Source organism: Anser anser, assembly GCF_964211835.1.
Source record: "Anser anser genome assembly, chromosome: 19".
NCBI lineage: Eukaryota > Metazoa > Chordata > Aves > Anseriformes > Anatidae > Anser > Anser anser.
Genome location: NC_139740.1, coordinates 2,421,984 through 2,435,404, shown reverse-complemented (window position 1 = coordinate 2,435,404; position 13,421 = coordinate 2,421,984). Strand labels below are relative to the sequence as shown.

Genomic DNA, 13,421 nt, shown 5'->3' with positions numbered 1-13,421 from the left:
TTGATTCTGTCCTATTTAAAAATGGGGTCATATTTCTTTAGTACAAGCTTTAAGCCCAAAGCCCAGATCAACAAAACAGGTACAGAGCTTGTAGCTGTTGCTGGTAAGCAATACACTATCATTAGCTGTGTGCCTACTTGCTAATCTTTCATCAGTGGAGCATTTTCTGCCCCAAGTGGTATGAAAGCAGAATCAAATTATTGATGGAGATCAGGGTCAGAAATGGGAATGGGGTCTTGCTTTGCTTTCCAGCCATCGAGGCTTCACGTCACATGCCAAGGCAATTAGCTCATGGTGTGACAGCTGCCAGGAACAGTAACTGCCTCGAGCAGATCAGCGATGAAGCCTGGAGAGCATAAGAATTAGTTACTTTTAGCATCCTGCCATGCCAAGCCAAGCTGCTCATTTTCAGCAACTCCTAATTCACTTGAAAGAAGATAAAAGCTTCTATATTATGTGTGATCACTAAAAACAGTTTCCTTGACTCTCCAATTTTATCTTTTTTTTCCTCTTTTCAAAGGCTTGGGTATGTTAGACGTTTCAATATTTTGTGGAAAAGCATAAAGAAATCTAAAAATATAAAGTGTTGTATAATTCAGGCTTACATACCTATCAGGTTTTCTTTCTGCTCTTTTAAATTCTTTGCTTTGGATCAATTTTCAGCTTCAAGGCATTTTGAATTATGGAAAATAAACACATTGATCTTAATCAGACCCCATGTTCTGGCCAATACAGTTGTGGACTGTATTGCAGCTTTCTGTTACTAGCAAAGTGCTTGTAATATTGTCCTGGAGTCTCCCAATGCAGCTGATGGGCTGAGGTAGCCACCAAGCAATACCCATGAGTGTATCACTTGCACAGAGGATCAGAAAGTTGCCTATAGATGCTGAGTGCAAAACACAGAACACAGATACACTCCAAATCTTTTCTTGGTGACTGCAGTCATCACTATCCCAGCTGCCTCTTGAACTTCTCCAACTAGCAGACAGAGCCTGTGTCATCCTCTCCTGAAGACAAACACCTGGCTGAACAGAACTTATACTTTTAGTGTAAAATAATCACAGATTATGAGCTCCCCTTTTGCTAAAGAGCATAAATCTTAGAGCACACACTCAGAGGTAGGAGACATGGACTAAGGCCCTCCCTCTGCCACTTTTCAGGAGAAGACACTGTCCTCTGAAGCTATTCTGCTCTTGAGCCAAGAATCCAAGTTACAGAGTTGGGAGAATATATAAGGAACTGTAAGCTAAAGGTTACAGGTGCCAGGTGAACATGGGGCAACCTGGTTACTGTGCCTTAGTTTACTAACCTAATTACATTATTGCAAAAAGCATAAGCAGTCCTGTGAGAAGAGAGCAGGCCCCAGGTGCCTTGCCTAGGTAAAAAACAGACTATGCCTTACCTCATTTGTTTTGTGTTTTTGTCTACCATGGCTCAGTTTCTAAATGAGAAATGGGAGTCATCCCGTTTTCCCTTGATGACCTGTTGTCTTATGGCTATTACAGTTTCCAGGAATATGGGTTTGACTTTCCTTCAGGCTGAAAAGGGGAGTGAACATAGGTTTCCTTCATCTAAAGGATGTGTTTTGTCCCAATAATGGGTAGCAGCCATTTCTTGACTGTGTATTCTGTGACTTATAATGGTAGCTCAGGACCAGCTGTTCAGTAGTTCATTTCAGTATATGATCTGGTTTTATATATAGAAACCTAATATATTTCAGGACAAAGACAGCCATTAACTTCATGACTGCATGTCTGTGGGTCTAGTTATGGCTGACTGTTTACATTTAGAATTTATAAAGAGGCACTCACTTGGGCAAAGCAAGTAAAATAATCTGAATATTTGCATATTCAGCAATGTTACTTAACACATTTCTTTGTTGTTCTGCTTGTTTCCTTACCAGCATCTACAGTTGATTCCTGTAGCATTTTCAAGCATTCTTGTTTATATTTGTTCCATCCAGTAGTTGTTTTTTCCAGCAGAGATGCTTTGGCCTGTGAGTAAGAACACCTTGCATGAGGAAAATAAGATCCTTGTGGTGTTTAAGTGAGCTAGTTTCCTTCCATTCTAACAAATTTAAGAACAGAGGAGAGGAGGGGGGAGGAGAATGGAGACAAGTTAGGTAAGCAGGGAGAAAAAGACCTTCCTGGGAGCCTAGGAGAGTCTTACTGAAATTTCATCAATTTTTTTTGCCTGAGCAAGAAATGTATTGCCATGGTACTCTGTTACCACAGAAACCATGACCACCAAAAAAAAAAGGCAATTAATTCCTCCACTGTAGAAAATGTGTGCTGATCTTCAAGTCTTCAGTCTTTCCAAGCCTTTTACAATCATTTTATGCCAAAGTCAGCTAACTGTTCTCATGTAGGTTTCTCATTTATGTTTCTGTTTTTGCTAGATTAATTTATGAATCTGATTGATAACAGTTTTGAGGACTGTTTATTTTTACAGCTTTTAAAAAGATAATCAACCTTACTTGAGTACTTCAGTAATAATTTGAATAAAAGTATAATAAACAAACAATAATATTTAGCTGCTATCTATTCTGCAATGCATTCTGTGCTCCACCTGAGCACTTCAACAGACACTTCTTCCTCCAACACCTGCAACTGTGCTATAGACACTTTTATTTTCCTAAGCATTTTGAAAAACACTCAATCATTCATCTTAATTATCTTATCCTCTTTGCCTGGAGATGGTACAGTTTTACTGTCTCCTCTGAAAAGTTAGATTTCTGGAGAATATAATCTGGAATAACTGCTTTGATGTGGTTTGCTTAAAGAGAATAGAAAGAGGAGCACTTCAAAAACAATTTATCTTTTACTGTTGTAGTGTAGTATAGGCTCAACTTTGGATTTATTCAGTTTGGTGACAGTGAATTCTGCACTTGCCCCTCTAGTGCCTGGAAAATCAACCCTCCTGCAAAGTCAAGAGCCGTTCTTGGCTGCTCCTTTCCCTAAATGAGCACTTTGATGTACAAATCCTGGTGGGCTGCATGAGGGAGCACAGTTTCATTTATATGGACAGCATTGAAGCTGCTGAAACACATAAAATAATAAAATTGTAGAATCATTTAGATTGGAAAAGACCCAGTAGATCATCAGGTCCACCCACCACCTAACACTACCAAGTCCACCATTAAACCATATCCCTGAGTGTCACATCCATACATCTCTTAAATACCTCCAAGGATGGCAAATCTACCACTTCCTTAGGCAGCCTGTTCCACCTGACATCTAATTAAGATTTCCCTGGTGCAACTTGAGGCGGTTGTCTTGCATTCTGTCACTTGTCACCTGAGAAAAGAAACCAGCCCCTACCTTGCTACAGCCTCCTTTCAAGCCCTTGTAGAGAGAGATGAGGTCTCCTCTCAGCCTCCTCTTCTCAAGACTAACCAACTCTAGTTCTCTCAGCTACTCCTCATATGTCTTGTTTTCCAGTCCCTTCACCAGCTTCATTGCTCTTCTCTGAACACATTCCAGCAACTCAGTGGGTTCCGTGTAGCGAGTGGCCCAAATCTGAACACAATACTTGAGATGTGGTCTCAAAATGTGGATAGTGGGCTAAGTACAAGTTTTCTAAAAAGCAATTATCTTTATACCAAACAATACTTTTTAGCTCACCAGGGAAAATCCACTTCCTTTTGTCTGGACTACCCCCTTTTTGGAAACTGCCTTTCACATCTGTGCAATTGTACTGGGCTTGTCTGAGCTAGGTGATGTGCCAAGGACTGGCACCTGTACCTTATTCTTTGAAGCTAAGTTTGTTGGAAAATAAATAAAATTGTATTTATTTACTTTCAAACAAGAACATTGGTGAATATTAGCTACTTATGAGACCACACCCTATGCATATTTTTGCTATGTAAGATGCTGCCTGCTCCCTGCTCTGTTTTGAGACTCTCAGCTAATTTCCAGACACTGTGCTTTAAATTCCAGGGAGTAGAAAGACTATAATTATTCTTCAGTTGATGGGCTTGTAAGATAAGGAGAGAATATTTACATCAGCTATGAGAAAGGAATGCATGTTTCCAAAATAAAAATCTTGACATTTCCATCATGTGGGTCTCAAAATGCTGAAAGCATGGGGAGATTCTTTATACACTCCTGGGTCAGTGAACCTCATTCGAAGAGGCAAAGAGAAGATGACGCACTTGTAGAAAAGACTGCTTGATTTAAGAGATAGCACTTCTGTTTCTAATAAACAAATGCATTAAACAGCTAAGGAAACACAGAAAAAGCCATATAGTGGCTACCTGGCTGCTTGTTTGGTTCCATTACTGGGGAAAGAGCTGAGAAGCTGGCATGAAGAAACTCAGTTAATAAGATGGAGGAGCAGATTAGGCATAAATGCAGTTTCATTTCCCTTCCTAATTGTCATTCTCTGCAAAACAATAAGCAGAGTCAGATATCCAATACCTGGTCACTACTGATGTAAATGTCTGTGAGATGCTTGGTTTTCTGCCATAAGACTTTCTGATAAAAGTAAATAAATTAAGGGAAATTAAGGAGGTGAGACACCTTGATGTCCTGTCTCTGTTTAGCTAAGTGAAAAGGATTCAACAAAAATATCGAAGAGACAGGAAAAAGATACAGATTTTGTATCTTATATTTGTGTCTTTAATATTCTTCAGAAAGGAGTGCAGGTTCTCTCAGAAAGAGGAATATCTACAGCCTGAGTCAATGTGAGGAGTACAGCAATAACTGCTGTGATCATAGGGACTTTTCCTGCTTTCACCATGTGTGAAGACCTAGTTCTGTGGGTGTGTTCTAAAAAGAGATGACACATCACTCTGCATCTGAAATGGGTCTGTGATTAGAGATCCCACTGAGGTTTGATTATGATTTAAATTTTGTGCTACTCTGCTACCAAAACTTAGATGCATGCTCTCAAGCTTTCAGGTAAATTTACAGTGATCTCACATTCTGACAACATGCAGCTAAACATGGCTTTTTGTCTCAGTTTTACATTTCAGTTGACATTAAGGCACTCTAGCATTTAAACAGAACTTTAAGCTCAGAAGAAATTAAATACCAAAGTCCAAGACAGAAGCTCAGAAAGTCTGTGACCTTTTGACCTAAACTGGACATTTCTTCACTTCAGAGTGTCTGAAGATTTGCTGGTAACATATAAACCACATTAGTCCTAAATGCTTGCACCAAAGTTCACTGGCACTGAAATTTGATCAGACTTTCCTGGAAGGGTCTTTAAGTACATTTAGTTCACTCAGAGCACACAAGGTGCACAAAGTTGACACAGCTGTTTAAAAATAAGCAGAGAACACTGCATGAAGCTCTTGTCTAAGAGGTGGATTAAAATAATAAACCTCCAAGGTTGCAAATAGACTGATTTAAATCTGTTTTTTTTTTTTTTTTTTTTTTTCATAACTGACTACATTTTAGTCAGGATTTCACCTTTTAAATTTCTTATACTAAGCTAACAATAAAATGAAATGGTTCTGTTTATTTGGACAATGCTATTATGGTTAGAAAAAAACAAAATTCTGGAATGAATTAGAAATAATGTAAGAGTTTAAATGTTTGTTCATTCTTTCATCCATCATCCTGATTTACTCTGATTGATAATTTCCTATCTATAGAGGTGTTTGCTAGAACATGTGGATATAGTGCTATATGACTATTGTTAACTTTATTGTTAAATATAAAAAAATTACACATTTCTTTACATGACCTGTTGTAAACAAGTTACAGGAAACACGACAATAAAGTAACTCACAGTGATTTATAGTCTTGTAAAACTTTGATTTAACAAAACTCATTAGAAGATTTTCTTGTTAATATTGATGGCACCAGCACTAAGGTCAAGACGTGCTATGGATTCAAGGCTTCTCAAAAAACTGGGAGATGCTTCAGTTCTATTCTCATTTATATGAAAGAAGCTCTAGATTCAATTATCCAAAAGCAATAAGAATATTTTCTACTAAAAGAAAATAAATATCAGAATATGTGTCTCCTGGTAATTTTTTCAGAATAAAAAAGGAAAAGGAGCAAAATAAGAGTCTTTACAGCACTTACACATGCAAATAGATTTCCTGTGGAGTTAGGTGTAGGACAGGTGGATAGAAATAACTTACTACTTTCAGTTTAAAGTAAACCTATCAATTGTGCTGATTTTCTTGTATAGTTATTTCATATAAATTTACCCTAAATTTATATATTAGTTTTATTCAGACAAATTGGAATTTACTACAACACCTTAAGACTTTTTGTTTTAAAGTTACTGAACTAATGGAACACATTAATGAACATGAAAATGAGAAAAAAAAAAAAGAAAAAGAAAAAGAAAATTTCCTTTAAGTGACTTACATTGAGATATTATCATTAAATACTGAAAGTTCTTAAAATTTTTAGACAATATAGATGAAGAAACATGCTTTTAAGTTTTTATAGATCTATAAGAAAAAGAAGTGAACAGTTTGCTAAAGCTCTACAAGAAATAAAAGTAAATATTGTATATAGTTTTTTCTAGCCTTCTTAAGAAGCTGAGGTGCAGAACAATGCCAATAACCTTGGCTTGCATTGGAGATGTAACACTCACTCCTAATATATGTCTAAAAGGCTAAGCAGTAGCTCTATAAACAAAGCTAAGGTGACTTTAGAATACAAGTGGGAAAAATAGTAGAAAATAAACACATTTCAGAATGGAATTGATATCTGAGTCAAGCTGTAAAATAAAAATAATTTAATAGTGATCAATATTGTAATGAAAAGAAATTGTATAAACACAGGTAAACACAACTTATTCACTGTAAGAATCAACATTAATAGCAGAAATTTGTAATAAATTACCTATTCAGAATGAGTTACAATACAAAATTCTACAGCTTCTCAGTCAACATTCCTCATAACTCATTTTAACATTAATAGTTATATCAGAACTATTTTTGAAACAAACATGCAGTGAAGGTTAAAATGCTGTGTGATAGTTTTATACTGCTAATTATTAATTATTGAATTAGCTTACCTGTTTAACTAGAAATAATACCATGACAGAGCTGGCAGGTCCAGCAGATATTCTGGACCAGAGCCCCATGGTGGAGCAGAGATCAAAAAGTGTCATCATGACCATTCTAATAATTTTGTACCCAGTATGCTGCTATTTCCCTCTACTATAGATCAAATATATCACCCAGTCCTGTGAAAAAAGAAAAAAAAGAAAAAACAACACCAAAACAACAACAACAACAAAAAAAATATCTTCTTTTACTAGTGCAACTGTTTCAAGAATCTTCTTACAAACAAGCCTGGAAGTCTACAAGAATGTCTAAGCTTGAGGGACTCCAACTAAGTCTTGTATTTTTTATGATTAAAGGCACAGAGAATTTTCTCTAAACTTCACAGAATGTCTGCTTACTGCAGCTTGTCCCTTAGCCAATAAGAAGTCGCAAAACTATTAAAACATTAAAGGGCTGATCCTGTTCCCTTGAAACTTCATGGGAATTTTGCCAGTGGTTTTGCAAGAATGGAATACAGCTCCACGAATATATACATATATTTATACATACTTCATGAAACTATTAAAAGACTACCCAGAATGAAAAAAAACTGTAGGAAGGTTGCTGAATCAAGTTGGCTGATAGGCAGCTGCTCAATAATAGCTGTTTTAATAATTTCTGGTCATACTTCATCAAATATGTACAATCAGTACATATTTCTCAGGGAGAATCTAAATATACAAAACCTGATCTAACCAGCGTTTTAAGTTTTACTGCAGTTCTTGTAATATTCAAAGTTTTGTCACAATGTCAGCTGCAAGTTTTGAGAAGCTGCCAATGAATTTCAGCTTGAATTTTCAAAACATTTTTTGTAGCTTTTCTAGGTTTAGAGGAAAGCCTGAAAACATGAATAACTGTATATGATACGTAGACTCAGGAAATGAAAACAGTCCATTTGCAGTACAATAATTTTCATGTCTGGTTTATGCTTTGAGTTGACAGCATGGAGAGACAGGTAGGTGTTACCTTCTGCATTTCCAGAATTGCTATTGGTACAGGAGGATTCTCTGTACCTTTCCCAGAATTCATGGGCATCCCATGCAGCTGGGCAAGAAGGGGCAGAGATGTGCCACTAAGACCATAGAGCCAGTGGTAGCCAGTTTTCAACACTAGACATAGTCTATATCTAAACTCTGCAGTACAATCATTCAACCTGTCCAGCAGTCATGGAATCATAGAACCATAGAATCATAGAATGCGATCATAGATGGGATGCGCCTCTCTCAGAGAGGGGTGAGGATTTTTGCTCAGGAGTTGGCTGGGCTGATAGATAGGGCTTTAAACTAGAGTTGAAGGGGGAAGGGGATAGAACCAGGCACGCTGGTGACGAGCTAAGGGATGGTATACTAGAATCAGAGGGACTGTGTCCTAGTGAGGCCCTTCGGTCGGATACACAAGGTGCTGCGTGTAGGGAGGTGCACCTGAAGTGCTTCTACACAAACGCACACAGTATGAGGAATTAAATGGATGAGCTGGAAGTCTTGGCCCAGTCCCACAGCTACGACATCATCGGCAAAAGCAAAACCTGGTGGGAGGAGTCCTGTGGCTGGTGTGTTGCAATAGATGGTTACAGGCTCTTCAGGAGGGACAGGCAGGGTAGGCGAGGTGGCGGGGTGGCGATGTATGTGAAGAATGGGCTGGACTGTGTGGAACTTCAAGTTGGCGATGGCAAAGTTGAGAGCCTCTGGGTAAGGATTAAGGGACAAACAAATAAAGGGGATGTCGTTGTGGGAGTCTATTACAGACCCCTTGGCCAGGACGACAACGCTGATGAATTATTCTTTGCAGAACTAAGAGATGCCTCGAGATCGACTCCCCTTGTCCTTATGGGGGATTTCAACTTGACAGACGTCAACTGGGGTCACCACACGGCTGACACGAGCAAGTCCAGGAGGTTCATAAAGCACCTCAATGATAACTTCTTGGTGCAGGTGCTAAGAGAGCCAACCAATAAAGGTGCCCTCCTAGATCTGTTGCTGGAGAACAGAGAGGGTCTTGTGGGAGACGTGGCAACTGGCAGCCGTCTCGGTCATAATGACCATGAAGTGGTTGAGTTTAGAATTTATGGTGACAGAAGGAAAACTGTCACCAAAACTTCAACCCTGGATACGGGGAAAGCAGACTTCAGGCTGCTCAGGGAACTAGTCAGCAAGGTCCCCTGGGAAACTGCTTTTGAAGGCATTGGCGTCCATCAGTGCTGGTCGATCTTTAAGCACTGCCTCCTAAAAGCTCAAGATCAGGCAATTCCAAAATATCGGAAGTCAGGCAAGCGGGGCAGAAGGCCGGCCTGGCTGACCAGGGATCTTCTACTGGAGCTAAGGCGAAAAAAGAAAATGTACGGCTGCTGGAAGGAGGGTCAGGCGACGAGGAAGGAATAAAGGGATGCTGTTCCTGTTTGTAGGGAGAAAATTCGTGTGGCCAAAGCCCAACTAGAGTTGAAACCGGCCATGTCTGTGGGAGACAATAAAAAAGTTTTTTTTAGATATGTGAACAGAAAAAGGAGAACCAAAGAAAACATAGGTCTGCTACTAGATGGGGAAGGTCTCCTCACAGACAATGACATAGGCAAAGCAGAGACGTTTAGTGCCTTCTTTGCCTCTGTCTTCAACGCTGATGATGGGCTTCGGGACCCAGGGTACCCTGAGCTGGAGGACCATGATGGTGGGAATGACAAACTCCCAACCGACCCTGAACGTGTGCAGGATTTGCTGCTGCACCTGGATCCATACAAGTCCATGGGTCCGGATGGGATTCATCCCAGGGTGCTTAAAGAGCTGGCAGATGTCATTGTGGGACCTCTCAATTATTTTTGAACGATCTTGGGAATCTGGTGAGGAATCTGGTTCCCATTGGACTGGAAGCTGGCAAATGTTGTGCCAATTTTCAAGAAGGGTAAGAAAGAAGACCCTAGCAATTACAGGCCTGTCAGTCTCACGTCAGTGCCTGGTAAAATTATGGAGAGTATCATCCTTGAAGTTATTGAAGCACACCTGAGGGACAATGCAGTCATTGGTCCCAGCCAACATGGGTTCATGAGGGGTAGGTCCTGCCTAACAAATTTGATTTCCTTTTATGATAAGATCACCTATCTAGTCGATCAAGGGAAACCAGCTGATGTGATCTTTTTGGACTTCAGCAAAGCTTTTGACACGGTTTCCCATAGGATCCTATTGGACAAAATGTCCAGCATACAGCTAAACAAAAACATCATACGATGGGTGAGCAATTGGCTGACGGGCAGGGCTCAAAGGGTTGTTGTAAATGGGGCCACATCTGGCTGGTGGATGGTCACTAGTGGGGTCCCTCAAGGCTCCATTTTAGGGCCAGTCCTCTTCAAAGTTTTTATAAATGATATGGATGTAGGACTAGAAGGTGTTCTGAGCAAATTTGCCAACGACACCAAACTTGGAGGAGTTGTGGACTCGGATGAGGGTGTAAAGGCCTTGCAGAGAGATCTGGACAGATTGGAGAGCTGGGCGATCACCAACCACATGAAGTTTAACAAAAGCAAGTGCCGGGTCCTGCACCTGTGACGGGGCAACCCTGGCTATACGTACAGACTGGGCGATGAGACGCTGGAGAGCAGCCCTGCAGAGAGGGGTCTGGGGGTTGTGGCTGACAGCAAGTTGAGTATGAGCCAGCAGTGTGCCCTGGCAGCCAGGAGGGCCAACCGTATCATGGGATGCATCGAGCACGGCATTGCTAGTTGGTCGAGGGAAGTGATTGTCCCACTCTACTCTGTGCTGGTGAGGCCTCACCTCGAGTACTGTGTGCAGTTCTGGGCACCACAGTGCAAAAAGGACGTTAAACTGTTGGAGAGTGTCCAGAGGAGGGCGACGAAGATGGTGAAGAGCCTAGAGGGGAAGAGATATGAGGAACGGCTGAGGTCACTGGGCCTGTTCAGCCTGGAGAAGAAGAGGCTGAGGGGGGACCTCATCATGGTCTACAATTTCCTCACGAGGGGGAGTGGAGAGGCAGGTGACCTATTCTGTGTTATCACCAGTGACAGGACCCGCGGGAACGGTGTTAAGCTGAGGCAGGGGAAGTTTAGGCTTGACATCAGGAAGAGGTTCTTCACCGAGAGGGTGGTTGCACGCTGGAACAGGCTCCCCAGGGAAGTAGTCGCTGCACCAAGCCTGTCTGAATTTAAGAAGAGATTGGACTGTGCACTTAGTCACATGGTCTAAACTTTTGGGCAGACCTGTGCGGTGCCAGGAGTTGGACTTGATGATCCTTATGGGTCCCTTCCAACTGGGGATATTCTATGATTCTATGATTTTATAGAACAGCTTAGGTAGAAGGAAACCAAACATTGTCCTGTTCCAACTCCCTGCCATGGGCAGGGATGCTACCCAAGGTTGGCTAAGGCCCCATCCAACCTGGCCTTAAACACCTCCAGGTATGGGGCATCCACAGCTTCCTTGGGATGCCTGATTCATTGCATTACCACCCTGAGTTAAGAATTTCCTCCAACATCTAATCTCCCCTCTTTTAGTTTAAAACCATTCCCCCTTGTCCTGTCACTGTCTGCCTAAGCAAAAAGTTTCTCTCCATCTTTTTTATAAGCCCGTTGTAAGTACTGAAAAACTGCAATGAGGTCTCCCCATAGCCTTCTCTTGTTCAACCACAGCTCTCTCAACCTTTCTTCATAGAAGAGATGTTATAGCCCTCTGAACATCTTCGTGGTCCTCCTCTGAGGACCTCCTCTGTGGCTTTAACAGATCCACATCCTTCTTGTGCTGGGGGCCCCAGGCCTGGATGCAGTATTCCAAGTGAGGTATCACAAGGGCAGAGTAAAGAGGTACAATCACTTCTGTTAACCTGCTGGTCACTGATCTTTTGATGCAGCCCGGGGTGCAGTTGTCCGTCTGGGCTGCAAGCGTGCACTGCTGGCTCATGTCAAGCTATTTATCCACCAGAACCACCAAATCCTTTTCAGTAGGGCTACTCACAATGAGTTCTTCTCCTAGTCTGTACTCATGATGGGGAATGCCCCAGCCCAGGTACAGCACCTTCAACTTCATTAGGTTCAAATGGGCCCACTTCTCAAATTTGTCCAGGGCCATCTGAATGGCATCCCTTCTTTCCGTTGTGTTGACTGCACCACTCAGATTGGTGTCATATGCAAACTTTCTGAGGGTGCACTAGACCCCATTGTTTATGTCATTGATAAGGATATTAGATATTTGTCAGTAGTGGTGTGTCCTGACTCACTACCCACTCACATGCCCAAGGTTTTGTCTAGATGAATCAAGGGGTGGAAGGGCATGATGTGTAACTATATGCAATCTTTACATGAAACCTGGATGTGGTAGATAAGTTTTCTGGGACATGGAATGAGAAAGTGCTCTGGAGACAAACATTTCAGTATGGAAATGGACCCATCCTACTCTAGAGAGGCCTGGCAGCAAGGGCATTGACTGCTGTCACTATTGTGCCTGTGGCCAGGAATTGTTCTTCCGTGTATACAACCTCCCAAAGCCACACATAACAGTAATTGTAAGGACCAGGGAGATGCACCTCAAAACCCCCAGAGCAACTGCTCAGCTGTATATTGCTACAAGTGATAAATGCAAATTTTCTAATTGTTATGTAAGATCAACTACCTCTGCAGTAGGTTACAAAGAGCAAACCCGAATAACGCTCTGGCATTGGAGCTCTTTTGAGACCACCATATATATCTCAATGTTAAAGAAATCATGAAGTCTACCTAGACCCTAAATGAGCAGATTCACAGGATCTTCTACAATACATCCTTGATATTTCTTAGGACCACGCAATACCTCCCATCTGCTCTACTGATAGCTGGTACCCAGCAGCTGGTGGTCTGTTTTCTGTTTTCAACTTCTAAAAGTTGTTTTTACCTACTCACCTTCTAAAATCATCATTTATGCTTGATCAAGCTTTGTGGTCTCTCTTTAGAGCTAAAAATACCCAAGGCTAGGTCAATGAAGGAGACCCACATTAAGGGGTCTTGTATCTCTTTTTTGCTCTTACACCAAGGTCCAGCTTCGTATCTCCTCCTGCTTTCCTCAACACCATCATTTATGGTTTTGCTGCTTTTGCATCTCTTGATACCTCTAACACCATCAGTTTCATTGGAGTGCTCTACTAAACCCCAAAATCATAATCCAGAATATGGTAAACAGGTGTCTTCCTCTCTTGTAGTGCTTATATGGTTTCCAGGTGACCTTTCAATGCAAGCAAGGGCATATACTAAACTCTGCTTTCAGCATCTTCCATCTTGACTACACCCTTCCCTCTTCTGTAGCACATAATGGCATTTTAGGAGACTTTCAGTACAAGGGAAGGGGATTTGTGGCAAGCGAAAAAAAGCTCTGTATTTGTCACATAATCATATCAATGGGTACTAAGAATGCAACAATATTCCTATTGTTCAAGTTGT

The 13,421-nt window shown here is 41.1% G+C and overlaps 1 protein-coding gene across 1 annotated transcript in view; it reads right to left on the bottom strand.

The window, feature by feature from the left end:
* GLP2R (glucagon like peptide 2 receptor) overlaps nt 1-7,221 on the bottom strand; it is a 43,582-nt gene extending 36,361 nt beyond the window's left edge. Inside the window, 2 exon segments of the mRNA XM_083805180.1 lie at nt 1,901-1,994; nt 6,985-7,221. Coding sequence (XP_083661306.1) covers nt 1,901-1,994; nt 6,985-7,089 — 199 coding nt within the window. The 5' untranslated portion in view covers nt 7,090-7,221.
* Between the last annotated feature and the right edge of the window lie 6,200 nt (nt 7,222-13,421).